Here is a 23,540-nt window from a genome sequence, read left to right on the forward strand (position 1 = left end):
GCAAAAACTTACTTCCTCTCCCTGTAATCCTTCCTTTTTTCTTCCCACGCCTCTTCATCAGCCCGTCACCTTGTCCTGACCTTGACCCTTCTCCTGCCGTGCAGAAGGATTGAAATTCCTCGCTCCCGCTCTGATCTCGAGCCGCTTTCAGAGCCGAGTTTATCAGCAACCCGCTGCAGTGTTTTTCTTTTTTTTTTCGGTCTTGCAGCGGTGTGAGGATTAGACTTCTGGTGAAGGTTAAATATTTTCCAGCACAGAGGGAGTTTTTCCACATCACAGATGGAACCGTTCCAACTCTCAAAAAGTGGATGCAATTCACGCAAAGAGCAAAAGAGTTGCAGATGAAATGGAACATGAAGTGTTTGTCTCTAATTCACTGTTAAAATGTCATGTTTTTGTGGTGTAAAAAAATGAATTATGAATAACCTATTTTGTGTGATATTTATCCTCCATCGTTCAACTAAAAACACTAATCTAAAAACTGGCATATTCTTGTGGACCATTTTTGTAGCCTTGAACTGACTGATACCTTTATATAAGGAGATCCTTTTTTTATTCTTTATGTCGTCTACAAAATTTGGCTTCTGGCAAAAGTCCGAACGGTCCTACTTTATCGACAGTAATTCAGATTCTCAGCTATTAAATGGACGTGTGAATAAAAAATAAAAAAAAGAGACTAAAACTGGATTAAAGGATTCTTCCGCAAAGTGTTTGAGTGTACAAAACACTTTTGCAACCTGGTCATTGCAACTATTTCCAATTTAGATTTTTTCTGTTATTAGAAAAAATCTAATTTATTCTGAACAGCTAATGAGCTATTCAGAATAAATGTCACATTATAGATGGAAAATGTAAGCTTTTATTTATTTATTTATTGTGTGTCATTTCTTTACACCACAAAACCTTGATGAGGTGTAGTCTTTCATATTTTGTATGAGTGCAATGCAAATATGAAATACATTGTGGACAGAGGACTCATAAAAATAAAACCTAATATTCTAGTCTATAATTTTGCTTTTTTTTATTTCCAAGGCGCCTAAATATTTCATAAACTGAGATTGGGAGGTGCTTCATGTGGATAACTTTACTGAAAGTCTGTCTAAATACTTTTTAAAGATTTGTTGGCGCTAGTGGGCTTTATTCAAAGTTATCAGACAGAAAAGGGGGGGAAACATGCAGCAAAGCTCCTGAGGTTGGGATTGGAACCTCAGACCTCTACACCACAAGCTACCCTGAATTAAAGAACAATGAAAAAACTAGTAGAAAGAAAAATAACACTTTATTCATCAGTTAAATGTCACTTAAATGCTCGAATACATCATATTTGGATATTTATTTTCACATCAAAGTTTGATCGAAGGTAAAAGTTCAACAGATGACCAAAAATACACCTAAAAACCCCCAGGAAACCCGACACATTTGAAACATAATCACACCTCTAACCCTTTTCTCCCACTGTTCATCGATGTAAAACAATACATGTGAAAAACACCATTTAAATCTGTTACCTCATATTTTCCTAAGTGAGATTCTGAATAGTTATCAATAATAGTTGAGCTGTAGTCGAAAGATCTCATTGTGTGTATGAGTTATGTTTCTGAAGTAATGGGATGCTGTCCAGCCATTTTTTCTTTTTCTTTTTCTGTTTTAGTCTGTTAGGATTATAGCATATTAATGTGTCTGCACCAGCATCTAAAGGCAGAAATGGTTCATTTTTGACTTTAGAATTTGCGTGTTCAACATGGACCCAGAGTGAAACGGGATTATTCCTGGGATCAGTGGGTTTTTTCCAATAGACAAAGAATCAAGACAAACAGCTTCTCAATTTGAAGAGATCACTAAAATCCCAGTGTGTCAACAAAAAGCCCCTGGAGGAAAACTCCTTACGCTGAGCAAAGATTGGGATTGATTTTAGGGTTAAAACATAATGAGTAAAATACTTGTGTTGTTTTATAACGAGTTATTTCACCGGTAATTGACACATTGATTTATCTGTCTTTGCCTGTAGTTGACAATCAGTTGGAAGTATAGAAAATGTCAGATGAATATCAAACAAGAAAAAGATTTTCACCTCCATCAATTAATTGGCAAAGCATCTAAAAATGCTAGCAGAGTAATGTAATCAGAGTATTTCTTCATGTCATCAGCAAATGATTTAATGACGTTGTAGCTAGGCTTATGTTAATCCCTTTAAGGAGTGACTAATGTTTTCAATACCTTTTTTGACTTGAATGTAGCTGAAGACATTGCATGCTATCTGTTCAATTTCAGACGCTTCTCCACGCTCCATCAGACATGCAAACCAGCCACCTTCAAGGTAAGCCAGGTCAGAGTAACCACTGGGACCCTCGTTAAGGATCCAGGGGTTGCTCCATGCACATGAATCCAGCGGGGATTTGTTCAGATACACTCCTAGGTCCACTCTTGTGGACTGACTGGTCGGATGGGAGTAAAGCAGCCACCGTGGCTCCTGATTTGCACCAGACCCTCCAGGTTGAGCTGGAAAGGAGACCACGCTCCCCTGACATCCTCCGCCTGTTTCCGCGAGCTTCTCAGCAGGAGGGAGGGTGAGGAAATCCTCTCCCCCGTTGTCGCTGACCGCCTCCACTCGGTAGCCTCCCTCATTGCGGGCATTGCAGTAAACGTACCTGGTGCCTTTGCCGTCCGAAACCTCGGCCATTTCGCATTCGACCGATTTGTCGTCGAGCGTGTTGCCCAGCTGCCACGTGGCGCCCTTGTCGTCACTGTAGAAGCAGAACGCGCGCGAGACGGCGAAAAAACACGACACGCAGAAGCACGAGGGGAAGCGAGAGACATAAGCGTAGGCCGGAACGATCAGTCTACCGCTTTCTGTTTGGAGGCCGTGACCCGGACCAACGGCAAACGTTGCCCACTGTTTGGTCTGAGGAAAATTTACTGTCAAGTCAGTGACCGAGCTCCAGGTCTGACCGGCGTCTCTGGTCGTCATGTAGCAGAGACGGGCCTTGTTGACGCCCCAGAACCTCTGCCATGGTTCTGAAACGTTACCTTCGACACAGATGAAAAACAGAAAGAGTGTCTTGGTTGTCTTTTCGTAGACTGGGCACGGATTCATGGGGCGAAATCCACCAAGATGGACCTTCTCCACCACGTTTCTGGACACTGACCACTGCAAAGGGACATAACTCTGAGTTAGAGCCATGCTGAAATGAATGGTGTAGCAAGAAAACAGTTGGTTTAGATCAATGTTTCTCCAACATTTTCAGGTTAAGGACCACTTTACCCATTTAACAAACACTCACCGACCACCTAACTTGAAATTGCCCCCGAGATAACCCAACATCTAAATATATGCAACCTGAAATGAAAATATTAACTCTTAGCTGACTTATTGTCTTTGTTCATCTTAAAGAGAAGGCTGATGATGACAAAACCATGAACAAGTCTACTTGAGGCATTTTGAGTAAGTAACAGATTCTAAACTGTATATTCTAAACATAAATAGAACATAAAAAATTATTTTATTTTAGATGCTACAGATGCAGTTAGTCAGCTTGAGGCGCAGCGCTGCTCAAAAACCAAAGTTCTGCAACTCACCCCGAGAAACTGAAAAATATTCCTGCAGACTGAATGACTCCTGTATGTTCAGCTTTTCGAAAGCTTCTCATCCATTATTAGTTTAAACACAATCCTTTGGTAAGCTAACTGTAGCGTCAGACTTCAAGCTCACATTACGGCAAATAAACGGTCCTTTACAGGCAGTACCTTACGGACCACAGGCTGAGAGAGATTGGTTTAGACTATTTACCTTAACACTTATTTCAAGAGTGGCTTCGTCTTTGACCAGCGCTCCCGTTTTCATGACCAGTACCTCTGCGCTGGCGTCGTTTGAGGTTCTCCGCTTCTCTGCAAAGGCCAGCAGAATCTTTTGGTCTTGGTCATAGTGCAGAGCAGGAATCCTGTACACCTCCTCTTTGTCGGAAAGAAAGACGGTACTCTGCTGTCCGGAGGTAAGTAAGGCCTTCTTTTCCATAGTTTATCATCTATGGGCAAAACAATCAATCAGGCGCAGACCTGTGAGGGAGGAGACTTTATTGCAAGGAGTTGGGGGCCATCAAAACCTGTAATCAAGCGTCTTGATTACAGGTAAACAAGGGTGAAGTACCGTACAGTTAGTTTTATCTGAGATCATTTGGAATAAAGGTTCCTGAGGAGGGGTTCACATGTAGATTAGGAAGATAAGACTACAGTTTATTGTATCATTAATAGATAAAGCATACCAACCCAAATGATAAAATGCTAAAAGAGACCAAACAAATCAATACAGTTTATGAATGTCAGCTGTGCGTTTTGCTTTCACGGTTCCTGCAACAACTTAAAGTCCCTGTTGGTGGATCGTTGTCTGAGTTGTACATCAGACAGAATTTTTTGCTCATTCTATCTTGCTAAATAGTTCAAGGTCATTCAGATTGGACAGAGAGTGTGACTACAATTTTTTTTCCAACAAGTCTTCCCATAGCTCTTCAATTGGGTTCAGGTCTGATCTTTGACTGGACCGTTCCAGCACCTGAATATGTTGTGATCTGAACCATTCCAGTATATCTCTGGTTGTGTGTTTGATGTCATTGTCCTTCAGCTTCCTGGTCCCTGTTGAAGAAAAGCATCCCCACTGCATGATGCAGCCACCACCATGCTTTACTGTGGGAATGTTCAGCTTTGGTCTTCATGGACAGAAAGTTTATCTGAGTTATAAAAAACCTCAGAAATTTGGCCTTAACTTCCTCCCACTTCAGCATTAAACCTTTGTAAAGGTTCACCACAGAAAGTCCCAATAAATACATCAAAGTTTGTAGCTGTTGCAGTCCAAGGGGTTTGAATATTTTCAAGAGGCATTGCAGAAAAGTAGATGGATATTGTGGAAATGTTTTTCTGACACTAACGGTTTATGGTCCAAAATGTCAATAGTGGATTTTTAAAGAGATTTTGAGAATTTAGAGCACAGCTTCTGTGTGTTTTAGGTTATTTCCGAAGCCAACATCTGCACTGCTCCTATTAGGGAAGGATGATATATCATAATATATGACATCATCTGTCCCACTACACAAATACCAATCCTCCTCAAATCAGCTAAACAACATGAGGCTGCAAAATATCAGAGGTTCTGAACTGAAATTTCACCAACTTAAACAAAGACAAAGAAAAATCTTCCAGTTACAAGTGATGAGACATGAAAATGTTATTTATTTATTCTGTCATTTCTTTATATGTTGAGGTATACATCCGACACTGGAACAATTGTTGCAAAATGAATTGTAAAAAATAGTAAAAAAAAAAAAAACATAAACAAGAAATGAACTCACCAACTGCAGTGAATCACTGCCCAGAGGAAGCCTGGGGGATATGATGAATGTAGAAGGGTGGCGCCTTATTATAGTCTGCTGTTTTATTGCTCCATGTTTGTGTTATCATATTTTTTATCTGGTCCATTTCTAATTATGATTAAAAAAGAGCAGAGTTAATGATTGTCATTTGAACCCAAACCAATCAGTTAGGCGGTGTCTTCGCCGTGTTTGTTCAGTGTGAAACGTAAACCGTCCACTCGGTTCATCTGCAGGCTCCTGTGGAAATATTTGTTTGTACCCCACATCCAGGTGGGCTCTGCTCCCTCATTGGGTGACCTCTACAGACTCGCCTCCTCTCCCCTGCTCTCTGCTACACTACGGCTCACAATCTTAGGACGAACTACTGTAGTTTGTCTTTATTAACTTATTTTTAGTCTTCCATCACATACAGTGGATCTCTGGTCTTCGCAGGGCTTGTGGACTCCAGCATTTATCTAAAATCTAAAAACACTTCTGTCTATTTTAGTAGTTCCAGCACCAAATTTACCTCAGTATGTGATAATACGCACAATGGAAAATAATCTTAGCAGTACCACAGACGCTAACGTATGCAGTCCTCCAGGTCTCTGCTCTCGGGGGTTCTGCCAATCAGCACCAAGGGAAACAAAATGGCATCCCTGGATTGGCTCCACCAATAGCATGTCAAGTAGCATTGGACTTATGAGTTTGAGCACTTCAAGTTGCATTTCCCTCTGAATATTTTAGATCTGATCTGTGAAAAGAATTACTTACTTTCTACCAGCCATAACCAGACAAGATCTGTAGAATCGGTAATGTGTCTTGACAACATTAAGATGGTTAAACAAATCTCAAAAAGTAACACTTCCAATTTTGATCTATAGAAAATTTTGATCTATAGAAAATAGATACAAATTTATTGATCTATTTATTGATTTCATTTCATTCAATTAAATTAAATTATTTCATTGAATGATTTCATCTGTTCAATGAAATCATTGAACAAATTCACTGAAATCTGTTGGTCTGAAATGGGTACCAAAGGAATGTCTTTGGTTTTGGGACTCCAGTGAATCAGAGTGAAAACTATTATCCGCAAATGGAGAAAACATGAAACAGTGGGGAGTCTTCCAAGAGTTGACCAGCCAACTAATATTACTAAAAAAGCACATCAACAATTCATCCAGGGGGTCATAAAAATAAATTTAAAAAAGCGCATCTGAAGCACTGCAGGGCTCAGTTAAGGTCGCCGTGTTTGATTCAACAAGAATCTGGGCAAAAATGGCCTCAATAGGAGAATTCAAGGCACAAAGTCATTGCACAGCAAAGCAAACTATACGGTTGTTGAATTTATGCCAAAAACAGAACATCATACCTAAAGTCAAACATGGTAGTGGCAGCCCCAGCGTGATGTACTGGGGCTGCTTTGCTGCTTCAGTACCCGGACAATGTGCTGTAAATTGATGTAACCATGAACTCTGCTCTCTGTGGGACCAGTGGACTTGAGCGCCACCTAGCATAGCCAAGATGAAGGTTTTCAAATGGACACAATATTGAAAATGGTTCAATCTGAATCTGATCATTCATGGAACCTCTTTAGAAATGTGAACTGTGGACGCTGACGTTGGATTTGGGGACGAATGTGTTTCTGCTACATGGTTAGCATTGACATGCTACTTTAGGCCTGAATAGCTTCGCTGAATAGCTGGCTAATTACTGTTAGCCCAACTTGAACACAAAAACAGTCTTTTCCAGTGTCACATCAGATTATGTTTTGAAGTAAAATCCATCGCTGTTGTTAGTGAATGTCGTATGTGCGTCAGATTTACGGATGTACCAGAAACGCGTGAATATAAAGATTCTGGTATGTATTGGCTGACTCACATATAGTTAACTAATATGAAAGAAAGAGGACTTTGAATGAAGTGAACATTTTCCAAATTTCCGTTCTATCATCCAGAATAACAAACAATAATATCAGTTTTCTTAGTCTTAGAGACAAACTCTTGTTCTCAGTGATGCACCTACAAGCTGAGATCCTGGACATGCTCCGCTTCTGGACCAGGCGGCAAGCAGAACCTGTCCTAGTCGAGCAAAGCAGGAAGTAAAGCTCTTTGTTTTCACGGTTGGGTTTGAAGCGACACGAAAACGGTTTGCATTTGATCAATAATGACCTGGAACTCCATCAACCTTTCAGACCATTTTTCCTGCCACCAGTCTGACTCATGGTCAGTTTGGGTTTGAGGGTAAAAAACCCCGAAAAACCCTGCTCTGTTAAAAGTTAATAGAAAATTAGAATGTTGCTCATGGAAACGCCTAACCTTGTTCTGAGCACCGGTCAGAACACTAATCATTTTTAACCATTGCTTAGAACACTTTTCTTCTCGTTGTGTCCTATTTCAGTAAAATACAAAGAAAGGTTGTTAGCTTTTACATTTTTTTATTGCCTCTATATTTGATTCTGTTTTATCGTTTAATTGTAGTTTGTATTTATTGCTGATGAGCTGATTATTGACTTCATACTCAGTGATTATGATAGTTGTTTCACCAATGGTCTATTTATTCACCTGATATAAATGCTCATATCAGGTTCAGATGATTTCAGAGTGAACTATAAAGTTAGGAGGAATTTCCAACAATGGAAAAATATCGGACGTCAACATTGGCCTAAATTTTTTAATCTGTGCGTTCCTGCTATTTTTTTTTTCCAAACGTTTCTGTAACATTTGCCGCTCTGAGTAGATTTTATTTAGCCTGACTGGACTGAATGGGCGGAAAAAAGGGTCAAAAAGTAGGTATCCTGAGGGGGTCAAATGGAGGCTCGTTAGAATGTCTGCCCTGAAGCCCCAAAAAAAGTTGCTCAGCCCCTGCTGAAGTCAACCAGCGTATCAGAGGTAGAGAACTTTGTCCTTTGAAGACTTTAAATGATAAGAAGTTGACTAACACAAATCAATCAGACCTGCACTAATAAATCCTCTGTGGTTTGAAAGAAGAAATTCGAACATTTGCAGACAGACCTATTAAATATTCATCGTTTTTTATGAGCACATGTGGCGAAAGGCGTTCATTTCACATCAGATTTGAAAAAGGACGCGTGTTCAGCAGAGGGGTTAGAGCCATGAATGGCTTGTTTTCAAGAAATCCAACAAAGATGGGCGTGAGCTCGTTCTCGTCTCCCGTGGCTGTGGACACACACTGCGAAGGGGCGGAGCTTTTAAAACAAAAACAGCCAAGAATCCAGCGCCAACATGGACGCCACGCTCACTCGCTCGCCTCGTGTAAAAGATCGCACGAATCGAGCCGAAATGGCCACCGAAGCGGCTCAGTAGCAGCGCTCGAGTGGGCGGGACCAATGGCAGACTGGAGTCACATGACCCGCGCAGAGCCAGGCTGAGCAATTCCAATATGGTGGCCAGCTTGGCAGGTCTACGGTTCCTGTTGATGATATTGTTGTTCTGCGGGATCAGATTCGGCGCCTGCAGCCAGGAAGCTCCGCAGGTCGTGGGGCTGCGACTGGAAGACCCCGGGGGTCTGGTGCGCATGAAGGACCGAATCATCTCGGCGCCAGAAGGAGCCACGTTCCAGCTCCGTCTCTTTGGAGTTAATCTGAATGGAAGCTGGCCGTGGCCGTGGCTCGCGTTCGCTGGGGCGGCAGCGGGAGCCGCAGGGGCGGTCGGTGATGCCGACCCGTGCGAAGAGGAGTCCAGTCGGCAGGAAGCCGCCTTTAATGCAACGGAACCGTTCAAAGCGGACGAGCCGAACAGCGGGCTGCTGACGGTGGAGGTGAAGAAGCGTGGAAGCGTCTCCGCGGATTTCTACCACCTGTGTGTGCAGAGCGGGGGGATGTGGGCATCAGTGGGCCCGGACAGACTGCAAGTCTGCCCGGGAGAACCTTCAGTTCCTCCACGGCTGGATATGACTCCGACGACAGCCCCTCCACGGCGGGATATGACCCCCACGGCAGTCCCCCCGTGGGGTCTGGCTCTCCTGGTGGTGCTGATGCTGCTGACCTGCGGCCTGCTGAGGACCGTAAACTTGAGCCTGCTGTGGCTGGACCCCGTGGAGCTCTATGTTCTCCACAGCTGCGGATCCGAGGAGGATAAGCGAGCCGCCAAGCGCCTGGAGCCAATCAGGAGGAGAGGGAACTTCTTGGTGAGTTGGGAACTTATCACCATATAAGGGTTTCAGTCGATATCGGTTTCTGTTTTGAATATCTGAAATGGTATCGAACTGGTGGTTTTATCCACAACTTTGTTCAGATGCAAACTGATGATGTCGATGTTAACAAATTAACATATTCAACGTTGTTTTGACTCTAGATATTTACACAACAAACACACTGGAATCGAACCCAGTACCTTCAGATTGCTGGTTGACTGCTTAACCCACAGAGCCACTGTAGGCCCATCAGGATGTAGATGGCCAACTAGTGACTGAGTGAATTAGTTAGTACCTTGGTTAGTTGTCCGTGAGGAGTTGAGCTGCTTAAGTCTTTCCTCTGCCTACATCCCCCAGAATGCTGTGCGGTTCTGGATCGGAGTTCAGTGAAATTGTATCGAACTTCTTGTCTATTGATATTGATCATGTGTTTATCTCACTATGTATTGGTCTTAATTCGTTGCCCAGTCGGAGGGCTGTTTCGTTTTCTTCTTGCCAACAAAGCTCTTTCCCACCCAGACATGCTCGCTGCTCTTCCTCTGCGTCTTGGGCCACTCCGCCCTCGGGGTGCTCCTGTACCGGGCTCTGGGCTCCGTAGTCTCGGCGGTGTTCACCAGCGGCCTTCTGATCTTCTTCCTGGCTGAGCTGGTTCCTCACGTCCTGTGCTCCGGCTACGGCTTCCAGCTGGCGCCCGGGCTGACCTGGCTGGCCCAGGTCTGCATGGTGCTCACCTGTCCCCTGTCCTGTCCGCTGGGGTTGATTCTGGACCTGGGCCTGGGGAGAGACATCAGCACCTGTGGGATACGGGAGAGAGCCATGGAGATGATCCGCGCCAGCGTCAATGACCCTTACAGGTACTATGAAAAAAAACTAAAATAATAATAATAATACACATATAGATACTACATTTAGCATATTTTTGATATAAAAAAACTGATTTAAATTTATTTATAAGCCTCCTCAATCAGTTAACCACCATAAGATCACATTATTACATCCCTCCTTACTACTGAGAGTAAAGTAAATACAGATTTATCAAAATGTGGTGTCGTGAATATAGTGTTGAAATTCATCCTGGTTATTAACATTATTGTAGTTTTGTAAAACTATGTCTGAAAAATTAACAACTTTTCAGACAAGAAAATCGGTATAAGCCAAAACTGGAATCGGTGCATCTCTCTCTCTCTCTCTCTCTCTCTCTCTCTACATATATATATATATATATATATATAACAGTTGTTTATTGGCCATTTCAGCAATATCGGATATTGATATCGACCCAGATTTTTAAACCCTAAAAATTGTTCTAGCATATTAATTAAGAAAAAGTGCAAAGAATGGATTTTATTTATAGTAGGTTTTTTTTACTTGCTTATTTTTATTATGTGGCTAACAAACACACAGACTTTTGTTCTGGGTTACTTTATATTTACAGAAGGTCTAACTGTGAGAATGTTTTAAAAAATGTAGATTTTCTAAACAATGAAAATTTTATTTTGAAGGTTAGAAGGAAGTTGCACCTCAAGTTCCTCTGCTGTGTTGACAGACCAAACAAACAAACATCTGGCTAAATGGTGGCAGACTTAGCAATAGCTGCAGGCGGAAACGAGTGGAGGCTGAGGACTTCAGTCTCCTCGTCTTTCTTCTTTCTTGACAGAAAAATGGCCATGTTGGGTAGACCAGTACAAATAGAAAAGAAAAATCTCGACAGATTATTAGTCACATGTTTGGCTTTACTCTGGAGAGGTCTTTGTTTTTTTTTGTGTTTCCTTAAAGTAGCTAAAAATGCTCTCGCGCCAAGTATGTGGGTCAGAAGCTGAAAAGTTTGGATTAATCAATATTCATACTTAGGATCATCCCTCATCCTGGCCTTTATGTGTTCAGATCGCAGCAGGATGGGAGATATAGTAGAAGGAACAGCCAAGTAGTGGGAAGGAACCTTTAATTCTCAAATAAACATTGATCCATATAGGGATGATACCTTTACATCTAACATATTAGAAACTTAATGGTTCAACTGTTGATTCACACCATTTCTAAAGCCTGAAGTGGAAAAGCTGCTTAAAGGGACAATACATTTCAACGGTGGAATACCTGACCCAGATTGGAGAGAAAAAGATACGCAAGACGATACTAAGCAGACTTCTACCGTGTTAAAGCTTAACAACAGAACCTAGGACATGTCTGCTGAAGCCTTTAGCTAGGACGGACTGCCGGGTCAGAAGGATTCGCAGTGCCGGATAGAGAATAGCTTGTGGTTTGACTTGTTCCAGTAGAGCTGAGACATGTTTGAACTAGACACCCGCAGACTGAAGATGAGGCATCTGCAGGAACATTTTCCAGGAATCGGTGTCGATTTCCTGGAGGCAGTCTCTACCTTCCTCCATTTCCAGAGCATCCGTTAACATAGAAACTGATTCCATGGTGTGAAAAAGTGTTTGCCCTTTGTCCTGATTTCATTTTTTTCTTCTTTTTTATTCATGTTTCTCACACTTAAGTGTTTCAGAACCTCAGACCAGTTTTATTTAAATTCAACACAAGTAAACACAAAATGCAGTTTTTAAATGAAGAGGTTTATTATTAACAAAGAAACCAGCCCAGACCTACACGGTCCTGTGTGAAAAGTTAAGAGATGCACTGATCCGATGTTATCTGTATCGGTCTCAATTATTGAAAAGATTTTTAGATCAGGTATTGGGGACAAAGTGCCCAATTCATAAGAGCAGATCTATTCAGTCTAATTATAAGATTTATTATTTATGTTGCATTATAATTAGAATTCCTAATTGCACTTTCTAACCCATTTGAAAAAAGGTTTATTGCAGTTAATTTTTACATCTTTGACCAAAATAGTCAACTAATTGTTTTTGTTGTTTTACGTTGGCTGTTCTACTCCTAATCGCTGTGACTGAACAAATTAAAGATTTTTTTTCCATGTTTGAACAGGCTTGTGAAGCTATTGGTGTATTTAAGTGTGCTATGCTGGTACAGAGTTGTCAAATAAATCTGTAATTCAGTACATTTATGCCTTTGTTTAAAAAAAAAAAAAAGGAAGAAAGAAATGTTTTAAGTCAGTTCAGCACTTTCTTGCCGTATCGGATCTTAGCCGTATCGGATCGGTATCAGCCGATACTAAACCTCAGATATCGATGTTGGTATCGGAAATGAAAGAAGTGGATCGGTGCAGCCGATGGTAATCTGGGACGTGACATTAGAAAACGTCTTCATGTTTCAGCTGACGATCTTCTAGAAATCTCGCGTCAAAGACCAGTGAGACGTTTGGACATTGATTTTGAAGACTAGAATGATCTAGAACAGGTCTGATTGACGTCATTGAGAAGATCATATGTTTGCTGTTGACTGACCCGTGTGTTTGTGTGTGTTTGCACAGCGAGTTTGTGAAAGAGGAGTTCAGCCGTGGGATGCTGCGCACCAAGACGGTGGAGGACATCCTGACCCCCCTGAAGGACTGCTTCATGCTGCCCAGCTCGGCCGTCCTGGACTTCTCCACCATGTCGGAGATCATGCAGAGCGGATACACCAGGGTGCCTATTTACGAGGAGGAGAGGTGTGTGTTTAATTTCTGCTTCTTTTTTTTTTAAACGTACATTCTATCATTTAGTTTTCTTCGTCCATCATCTTTATCTAAGGAGAAAAGATGTTACTTATTGCGTCGTTGTGGCTTTCAGGTGTTAAATCAAATAGTTTTGAGTTATTGCTTAGATTTTTCTGTGGATTACCAGAATATCATCCAGCAGAAGTATTTAGATATTTTTGTGCCAGTAGTTGTGGGACTTGCAGTAGTTTTTACGCGCAAGAAATTTCTTTCACACATAAACAACTTGCAGATGCTGTTTTTCAAACACCGGGGGGCGCCATAAACAACAAATATACCCACATAATTCCCAGCTTTTAGCTTGCTAATTTTTTACCTGTTTATCGTAAAAAATAATAAAAGTTGTGTAATATTGATTTAAAGAACTATAAAGCAAAATAACAGGTTTTTTATAGTTTTGAACACTTTTCTGTAAAACCGAATGAGGAAAAGTTAGAATTTTCTCCTTCTTACTGAAGAAACTCTGATCTAGTAACTCTGTTCAGACTTTCCCAGGAATCCAAAATCTCCAGAATGATTTCTAGCAGTGATGAATAACTTCTGTTGGAAAATGTTTTTTGTAATGAACGACTTCTCATGGAAACATTACAGAACCCTGGTCAGATGGGTCTCTGTTGGCCGCATCTTAACGCTCTGAAAACATTTTAAACTCTGTTCACACTCATGCACAAACATTTTGTTTCATCTGATATTTTACAAGTTATTTTGTGAAAAAGAGCAAATTTATAGCTGTATTTAATAAAAAACAGCCAATATTCCATTTTGACAAGAATTGTCTTTCCCAAATCTCTCTTATATTTAGTTTAATTATGACAAGATATGAAAATTTACTCTGCAGGTCTCTGTTTAAATGCAACTGTATGTTCAGAAAGTTTAAAATCACTGAGGGTGTGTAGACTGAAGAACACGTAGTGTTATGATTAGGGTGCAGCGATTGCAGTTTTCTAGTCAATTCCGATTTTTGACCATTTTGTTTGTCTGAAAAGTCGATTTCTATTCTTTTTTTCCTCATATGTTGACTGATTTTCCAAATGTAAGGAAGTATGGACCAATTCGTCGACACACTCCTACTTCTACAGCTGGTTTAATGTAGCCAGGGTTTTTCCTGAAGAACTTACTCACCTTCCCTAATGTTTAAGACTGCACTGAGTTACAGTGGAAAGCACATCGCCATCTTGGTGAATCACGATGTGTTCAGGTAAAGCAGGTAAAAGCAGGACTGAACCTACAAAAAAATGGGAGGTTTGAATTTTTGAAAGCTGGTACAGATTTCAGTCTGTTCCATTTTCTCTTTAAGATCGATAAAAACCACAAAATAGGTTAATTCAAACTTTCTTGTGAATCAAACCTTGTTGACAATAAAACCTGTAATGTGAAGCAAAGAGCAGCTCCAGGTTCTGTGCTTGTTTCTAACTCAATAAGCCCCTAAAAATCTAATAAACATTTCTAGCCTGCAGAGTAGATGGGAAATTCTAAGCTGATTTTCTATCATGTCACAATAAATAAATAATAAATTCATCTAGAAATAAAGCCGACGGCTCCATGTTTGTACTTTTCATAAGGAACGCCTTCAACCTGAGGACCTGTTTGAAGACGCAGCTGCTTGCTTTGTGTTGGATCCCTCTGACCGACACGTTGTTTGTTTGTTTGTTGTTTTTGCTTCCGCAGGTCCAACATCGTGGAAATCCTTTACGTGAAGGATTTGGCGCTGGTGGACCCGGAGGACTGCACCCCCATGACGACCATCACCAAGTTCTACAACCACCCGCTGCACTACGTCTTCAACGACACCAAGCTGGACGCCATGCTGGAGGAGTTCAAGAAAGGTGAGCCAACATCTGAATGACCAATCAGAGACCTTCCTGTTCTCACCTCACCCTCCGCTCTCTGATTTTGTTCTCCACCATTTAGAAAATGACATAGAGTAACTTCAGTTTTGTTTTGTTTTTTGTTTATAACTCTTTAAATGTTGGTTTGAGCTACAAAATGTTATTAGTCATAAAAACTAAAGTTTGGTTTAATTTTTCTCATGAGTATTAGAATTTTTATTTTATTTTATTTATTTTTAGCGTTTTTCCAATTTCTTTTTAGAAATACAAATATTCCTAATTTTATTTGCATTTATTTGGAACACAAACACTAGAATGAATAAAAATTAAGATTTAACAACAACAACAAAAACATACCTTAATCCTTAACATAAATGAAAAAGTTATGTTATCTAATTTTAATAGATAAAATAACTACATTTAACATATTAAATCTATTTTTTTGTTGTTTTTTCTTAGTATAAAAAAAAATGCAAAAATGTGTTTTTAGGTAGGGACTAAAATTGTCCACAGTATTAAAACATCAACAAAGTTATTTAATTTTTCTGTCTATCAAAGATGTCTATGTAATATTCCATACATGTACTAGTTGATCTGGTATATCAGGAAATATAACCACATAGTGGAAAACAATAAAAACAGCCAACTTTGATTAGATTTCAACTTGAATAGGATGAAAAAAAAAAGAACCAAACAGAAATCAAATTGTAACAGTAGAATGTATTAATAAATGTGAGGCAGTGGCACAAAAAAGCCAAAGGGACACAGATTGCTCTATGCAGTTAATGTGTATGAAAGACTTGAAGAAATAAAATGAATCACCAAAACATAAAAGTTTCTCCCTAAAATCCCATCACACCTCACAGCGTATCGTATCTGCATCAACAGCCGTAGCCGAAAAAGTAAAAATAAACTAAAGTGACCAAGAAGAAGCCCTGAGATCCAGCTGGGGTCATTGTAAACATTTCCTAGCTGCTCTCTAATGCAGCATGACGACCGCACTGAGCATGTGCAGAAAGCTCGGCGCTGACTCAGCAGCTGCTGCAGCAGCTGACTGAGCAGGCTGGAAACACTGAGAGCTTTCTGCTGCAGGAGGGAGAGAGAGCGTTGAACGGGTCGACGCTTCTGATTGGTCGCTGCTTGGGAAAAACCAAAAAAGCTCGTCTTGGAAGCAGCTAAACTTAGCCACAGATCTGCTTAGTTTGGGAAATTTGCTTAGCCCTTATTTTTCTGATGATGTGATTTTTTTCTAGTGGCGGAAAATCCAAACTGTTAGCTTAGTGAGGAAAATGTCCATAACAGGGTTAAAATGTCTGCAGAGAAATGTGCTATCCAGCATTTTATTTCAGAATCGGGGTGTGAGTTTTAGGTCTGAGCATCACACTGCTTTAGTCCTGGGTAAGAACTCAAGAGGGTCAATTACACAAAAACAAAAAAGAGAAACGAGGACATAGAGCAAAAATGAAAACAGATTAAAGGAAATGAACACAATGAATCATTTCTTTTAGGCAATGCTAAAAATTAAAATGCAGGAAAATGCTGGATGATAAATTGTTCCAAAATTTATTGTGATAAACAATGATGATGTTGTTTTGTGACCTTTTTAAAGTAATATAATGGTAATGGCATGATAATGCAAGAACACATTCTCAAATATCAATAAACTTTAAATTCTAATAAACGTTTAACACTGGAACTGGAAGACATTTTAAATATCCAAAATAAATGAACAAAATAAAAGAAAAGACAAATAAAATGAATTGTAAAGTCTTTGTAAACAAAATTATCCTTCAAAATAAGGTCTAGTTGAGACCAAATCACCAGACTGAAGACTCTTACCATCCAGTTTTTGTTGGAAAGAGAGAAAAGAGAAAAATGATAAATTATGCACATAGAAATTATTGAATTTTCTAATTTATCATGCGACTAGTTGATTTGCTACAATCATATTCCCATAACCATGTACAAAAGCTTAGCAGTTGCCATGGAGACAAGGGGACTCCCAACGTGTCACTCTGTTGGGAGTGGTCCACACGGTTCTGTGAGCTTTGGATATTTAAGAATAATATTAAAAAGATGCTTCAGTTACAAACCAGGAATAGTTTGGGGTTCATGTAAGTCTTTACTAAGTGAATTTTATTTTTTATACTTATTATTTTTGCTCCATTTCCAAGGCCTTTTATACACACTTTAGTAGGGATGAAAGTAAACTGGTGGCCATTGTGTCTGTGTGTGTGTGTGTGTGTGTGTGTGTGTGTGTGTGTCTGACTTTTGTTGAGATCCAGAACAAGCAGCACATTGTCTAACACATTGTCTAAGTGAGCTAAGTGATGAAGGTCCGTCTCTTGACTGGTGTTCATGTAGGCAACTCTCACATGGCCATCGTCCAGAAGGTGAACAACGAGGGCGAGGGCGACCCGTTCTACGAGGTTCTGGGTCTGGTCACCCTGGAGGACGTCATCGAGGAGGTCATCAAGTCTGAGATCCTGGACGAGTCCGACGGCTACTGTGAGTGTCTGGGAGACCTTTTCCTGTCGCTGCGGCCTCTTGTTTCTGCGTTAATACTCCCTTCTGACCTCCACAGTGGACAGGAAGGTGAAGCGTCCGATGACTCCTATGGAGATCCCACTGGAGCCTCGCGGCTCCCACGAGGAGTTCTCCCTTTTCAAGCCTCCAGAGGGAGAGCCGAAGATCCGCACATCACCACAGCTCCTGCTGGCCACGCACCGCTTCCTGTCCAGAGGTGTGTGCAAAATGAAAAAAGGTTATGCAAACAAAATGAAGTCATTTGAGTTGTATTGATGGGTTATAAACCTGGCTTTCTAGCTCAAACCTTTACATGGGGTTTGGAAATTCTTCAAAAGTCTTAAATTTGTTCATCCAAAAAATCTAATCAATTTAAAAATACATCAAATATCTTAATCCCATATCTTAAGTTTTGTTTAAGACAAAGTTTAAGTCTCACACAGACATTTTCATTGTGTTCGTTTACTCAAGGCAGAAGGTAGCTAGTATATTCTTAGCAAGCAATATACTCTTGCTAGCTGGCAAGAGTATATTAGAAAATAACTAGCTAGCTAGTTATTTTGTTTATCCATGATAGAGGCAAAAAAAGCCCTGGTAGCTAGCTAGTTTTTTTGTTTGTTTTACCAATGTTGGAGGCAAAGAAACTAGCTAGCTAGCAATAGTATGTTAGCATTCAGTTACATATAGCGGCACCTACTTACTCATGATAGAGGCAAAAAAAAGCCCTGCTAGCTAGCTAGTTTTTTATTTGACCAATTATGGAGGCAAAAAAACTAGCTAGCAAGAGTATATTAGCAGCTAGTTACATGTAAACAAAACAACTAGCAGGCAATTTTTTTTATCCTTGATGGAGGCAATGTCCAAAAATCGATTAAAATGAGAGAATAAAGCAATCTGCTGGGGTTCCACTTCAGTAGTTGTACGAATGGGTTGTGAACACTCTTGACGATAATCCTGTGATACCGATAAAGATGCTGAAGTTCTGTCATGCTGTTTCCACCTTCAGAAGTGGAGCACTTCAGCCCAGCTCGTGTGTCTGAGAAGGTGCTGTTCCACCTGCTCCGCCACCCCAGCGTCAACCAGGAGGTCCACTTCGACCACAACAACCGGCTGAGCCCGAGCCACTACCTGTACACCCGCAACCACCCAGTGGACTACTTCATCCTCCTGCTGCAGGTACGAAGCCGCAGCTCAGCACGACTGCAGGGTCCCTAAAGTCTGGACACCACCACCTTAAGGCTCCACATACTTCATCCAGATCCAAACAGTCGACTTTAGGTCTCATGGTTTTGGGGCTGTTAAATTTTGCAGACACCCTTTCACACCCCTTTGTGCCGGGGTCCCCCACTCCCAACCTGCATCCTCTTTTGTGCTTTTACAAAATGGTCACAGAGAGTTGTGGTTAGCAGCCACGTTGGCCACAAACGTCTGACCAATCACACAACGCCTCTCATTGAGGTAGACGCATGACAAAAATTGCATGTAATGAAGAGCAGATGTTTCACTTCGACACCTCCGCTTCCACTATCTGGCCTTTGAATCCTCAGGAGACGTGGATAGTTTTAAAGAACGTTCATCAGACTCTGTGGGGGAATTAAGCACTATTGTACGAGTCTTCACTACATAGCTACACAAACTGTCGAATAGCTAAAAACTCTTGGATGGAAATTGTAACGTTGTTGTTGACTGTTCGGCTTCGGATGAAATATGAGAGAGGCGTCGGGGAAAGACGGGGAAATACGCCAAGATCCCAGACTTGGTCATTTGTAAATGTTCATATTTTCATATGAAAAATTTTTACAATTAGAATAAAACAAAACCAAATCAGTTCCCTGTGTTATTGAGGCAGCTGCAGCAGAGGTTTCACTGATTGACCCCTGTCTGGTTGTCAGGGCCGTGTGGAGGTGGAAATCGGCAAAGAGGGCCTGAAGTTTGAGAACGGAGCCTTCACTTACTACGGCGTGTCTGCTCTGACGCTGCCCTCTTCAGGTGAGATGATAGACTGCGGTCAGTTTTCACTGGGGCGCCTTTTAGAAGTCAGTGCTGCTCACCGCCTGGAGCAGTGGGACGCAGAGTTTCATATTTAGATGACTAAGGATTACATTTTTATTTATTAATAGGAGTTTTGTGCGATAATAATGTCTGCAACAAACACAATTTCAATAAGTTTCCTGAAGTCATTTGATATCGTTTCTAAGAGGAAATCTACTTGAATACAAGCTGAAAGAATAATTGAAAAATTAAAATGATTAATAACCAATTGAGTTTATTTAGGAAATTGCAATAAGCTAATCACATAATTCTCTTAAACATTATGGGACACCAAGGTTTACATGAAGTGAAATGTGCCGTCGATCCCACTGTGTTCCTGCTAACTCTGGAAAAATCTGGAAAAAACTTTATTATTTCTCCTGTTGTCTTCTTGTCCTTCTTTGTGTCCTTGCTTTTGTCCCTGTTTCAAGTTTTGTCAAGTTTAGCATTTTCTATTTTAAGTTGAAGACATTAGACTGGGAACTGTGGAACGTTGAGTCTGGAATAGTAAAACTACGTAGCAAGCCTCTGTAAATTGGAATATTCTAAGGTTTGTGGTTTGTTGTGCTGGTTGCCGCGTGAATTAGCTGCCTTATCAAAACCTAAAGTCTTCCTTTATAGTTTTATTCTTTTCCTCGGTAATAGTTTTGTGTGTAGATGCGGCTTCAGGAGACGGGCTGATTCTGAAGGAGACACATCTAGAATCCTGTGGTTTGGTGAAGGATCTCTGTGCAGTTTCAGACTCTGTGTGTGTGTGTGTGTGTGTGTGTGTGTGTGTGTGTGTGTGTGTGTGTGTGTGTGTGTGTGTGTGTGTGTGCGCGCAGTTCACCAGTCTCCGGTGTTGACCCAGCGGCACTCTCCCAGGGATCCCTTCGAGTCAGCAGACGCCACCAGCCCATCCAGCTACTGTCCCGACTACACAGTGCGAGCCCTCACTGACCTGCAGCTCATACGGGTGAGTGGGCGTGTCCACTGGGACAACTGGGGGACAACCCGGGGGACACCTGTCCTCCTGTTATTGAACTCATTTGTAAACTCATTTGTAAACATCTGTGAAGTTCAAAGTTTTTACAGCTGCTTGGAAATGAAAAAAATTTTCTGTCCTTCTTTCATCCTTTCATTTATTTGTGTTTTGGTTCCATTTTTCTTTTTCTTTCTATCTTTCAATTTTCACTCTCCTTCTTTTCTTCTTTAATCTTTTTCCATTAGTTTTTCGCCTGTTTGCCTCCCATCATTATTTCCTTTACCGTCTTCTTTCGTTGTCGTTTTTTTCTTTTTTTCAGCACTTTCACTCTTTCGCATGTTTACTTTTGACTGCATTGGAACTTGAAAACCAACATTCCTCCTTCGCTACAATGGCCACCGCCAACGTAAGCATGCGATCCAACGTCCGCGACGTTAAACGCGCGGCCGTCTCGTTTTGCTGCAGGTGACCCGTCTGCAGTACCTGAACGCCCTCATGGCGTCGCGGGCGGGCCAGAGTCCAGATCCTCCAGAGATCAAGATCCTGCCCAACAGTCAGACCAAGCTGCTCAACGACAGAAACGCCACACCAGGTAGCTTTGCTCAGAACGCTGTCTGACCTGCCGGGTCTTCTGCCTCCTGCAAACCTGCAAACATTTCGCCCCCCCCCCTCCCCTCTTTCTGATGCCTTCGTAGTGTTTTTCTGTTTTTTTTTTTGTTCTTTTTTTAGGAATGTGCTTTCCTGTTTTTTGTTTTTTTTTCCTCCAGCTGAACTGAATTAATTTTCTCTTTCTCTTTCTTTTCCCTCCTTGCGTGCCTCCTCTTGTCTCTGGCCCGCCCAGAGTTTCCTGTAAACTTTTCGTTCTTTGATACCATTGAGAACTTCTGTTAGAGGGCTTTGTATGCATGAGGTAAATCCAACCTTAGCCCCAGTCACTGACTTACTCACAGACACCAATCCTGTCCTGCTGCAGGCTGACACATTTACCTCCTCATAACGCCCGTAAGCCCCTCTCAGCGTTTCTGTTTGTACTCTAATCATGTCCGGACCTTTGTGGAGGCATGAAGGTAAATGTGTCTTTTGCTTTTCTACTCCTTGTTCTTTGCGTTGTCTTTAAATCACTTCCCTCTTTCCTGTCCTACTGCAGCTGCAGCAGGTGCTCTTCATTCTGTTCAGCCTCTGTTTCCACAAAACAAAGGTACAGTGATGTATGATTTAATTAGGCCACAGATGGTGATGAACTGCGTCTCTCTGGCGTCCATATTGGAGGTTCTACGTGTTTAAAGAAAACTTCTTAAACTTGTAGAAAAAAGTTCAAGCTTTCTTTCTTTATGAGGTAAACTCCTTGTAAAAGTGCATCAAATTCAGCTCCATGTAAATTAGGATTGTTATATAAAGAATGCGGCTGCTCGATCCTGACGTGTCCTCATTATTGGGAGATGAGGAGAAATTGTTTTATATAAATGTCATGCTGGCTCTAAATTATTGAATTATGATCTGAGCAGAAAGAAACTCCTCCAGTGCTTTGAAAACTTCAACCTATTTAAAAACTATTTAATCAGAAATTAAATGTAGCTGATGACCTCCAATATGTCCGCCCTGGGGAGCCGAGACGTCGCCTTAGAAACGGTAGAAACGAACAGAATAGATGGCTCCATCTTTGCCTTCTGTCGCTCTGGTCGTCCCTCCCCTGTGTGTGCGCGAGTGCTGCCATCCCTGTTCTGACCTCACGCCTCACCCCAGCTCTCCTCTGATTGGTCGGGTTTTCAGGTAGCAGCAGAGCCCAGGAGAGCTACACAGAAGAGGAGGCTCATGGGTAGCACAGGAAACATTTCTGGTTGGATCGTAGTTATTGGACCAGACTGGAAAGAGAGAGAGAGAGAGAAAGTGATTTATTTTTCTTTTATTTAACTAGACCCACTAACTCACACGTCGCCATTCCTTCATGTGATCAATGGTGATTATTTTATACATGTATGTACATATGTCTGTATAAATATAAATATAGAGTGGAAAGAGAAGATATGTTACCTTAACGGGATTATTTAGTTTTCTGCGTTAATTGTTAATTCTGTGATCTGAGCGTTTCCTGCTGCGTACCGGAGACTGAACCCTTTGATTCGATAAAGTTCCAGAGAACGGCTTCTTCTGCTTCCTCGGGACGATTCGATCAACCTGCCCGTTCCCATGGAAACCTAAACCAGGGAGTCCCATCACATTCAGACCGCGAAAAAAAAGAGACACAAGAGGCAAACGGTGCATTTCAATGCATTCGAATAAGAAGAAACCAAGTCAGAATGTCCGAGTTGGAGCCGTCGTTTGTCGGGATTCCTTTGGAATTATGAAAATAGTTGTTTCTGTCATTGTAAAATGTGGAAAAGTATCCCAATTATGTTTTTTTTTTCTATTTTTATATGTAGCTCAGATCAGACAATTAGCATCCAAAGATTCGTCATTCTCTCTGTTCCTTTACTTCCACAGAAGGAACAGCTAAACTCTGGTTTTTCAAAGCCATTTTGGGGGTTAATGAGGAATATTCAGGTGGTTCTGTATTCTGTCTTCCTGCATACTGGACTCTGGAAGTACCTGTTGTAGTTTATTGTGTGTGTGGTGTCCTGCCACTGGTCAGACCATGTTCGGTTCCAGTGCTTCAACGGGGCGTTTTCCATCAAACAGGTTCTGCTGCTAAACTGGGCGACGTTTGCTAAACAGGAATCAGCTTAGCTCAGTGATTGGTGTGGAAGAGCGGAGGAGTTGGAGGAAAGTGAGTTTTGCGGGTAGAAAATGCAAAGAGGAAATGGTAGAAGAGAAAATAAATCGATGTATAATTAACAAAAAACAACTATGTAAAAAAAAAAAAAAAAATATATATATATATATATATATATATATATATAGAAAAAATTCCAGAAGAGGATTAGGGCCACTGGGGAAAAAAATTCTGACTTTTTTTCCTCAGAAATTCTAAGAAAATAAAGTCAGAATTCTTTTTTTCTTTGAGAACAGCCCCAATCCTCTTCTGTTAAAGAAATATAATAAACATTAAATAAATACACACTATGAAAAAAGTAATACAA

The 23,540-nt window shown here is 41.0% G+C and overlaps 2 protein-coding genes across 2 annotated transcripts; one reads left to right on the top strand and one right to left on the bottom strand.

Moving 5' to 3' along the window:
• Positions 1 to 1,260: 1,260 nt before the first annotated feature.
• On the bottom strand, positions 1,261 to 7,199 carry LOC114149961 (sialidase-4-like). Its single transcript, XM_028026096.1, has 3 exons — positions 5,340 to 7,199; positions 3,788 to 4,022; positions 1,261 to 3,148 (listed from the first exon to the last, which is right to left on the bottom strand). Exons 2-3 carry the CDS (start codon positions 4,010 to 4,012, stop codon positions 2,177 to 2,179), a joined length of 1,197 nt encoding a protein of 398 aa, XP_027881897.1. The 5' UTR covers positions 4,013 to 4,022; positions 5,340 to 7,199; the 3' UTR covers positions 1,261 to 2,176.
• A 1,017-nt stretch (positions 7,200 to 8,216) lies between these two features.
• cnnm3 (cyclin and CBS domain divalent metal cation transport mediator 3) lies at positions 8,217 to 23,334 on the top strand. The gene is made up of 11 exons (XM_028026094.1): positions 8,217 to 9,491; positions 10,017 to 10,351; positions 12,889 to 13,065; positions 14,782 to 14,939; positions 17,307 to 17,450; positions 17,527 to 17,685; positions 18,475 to 18,644; positions 19,361 to 19,457; positions 20,324 to 20,454; positions 20,929 to 21,055; positions 22,234 to 23,334. The coding sequence occupies exons 1-11, from the start codon at positions 8,745 to 8,747 to the stop codon at positions 22,281 to 22,283; spliced, it is 2,295 nt and encodes a 764-aa protein (XP_027881895.1). The 5' UTR covers positions 8,217 to 8,744; the 3' UTR covers positions 22,284 to 23,334.
• The last annotated feature ends 206 nt before the right edge of the window (positions 23,335 to 23,540 follow it).

Source organism: Xiphophorus couchianus, chromosome 8 (assembly GCF_001444195.1).
Source record: "Xiphophorus couchianus chromosome 8, X_couchianus-1.0, whole genome shotgun sequence".
Taxonomy (NCBI): Eukaryota; Metazoa; Chordata; class Actinopteri; order Cyprinodontiformes; family Poeciliidae; genus Xiphophorus; species Xiphophorus couchianus.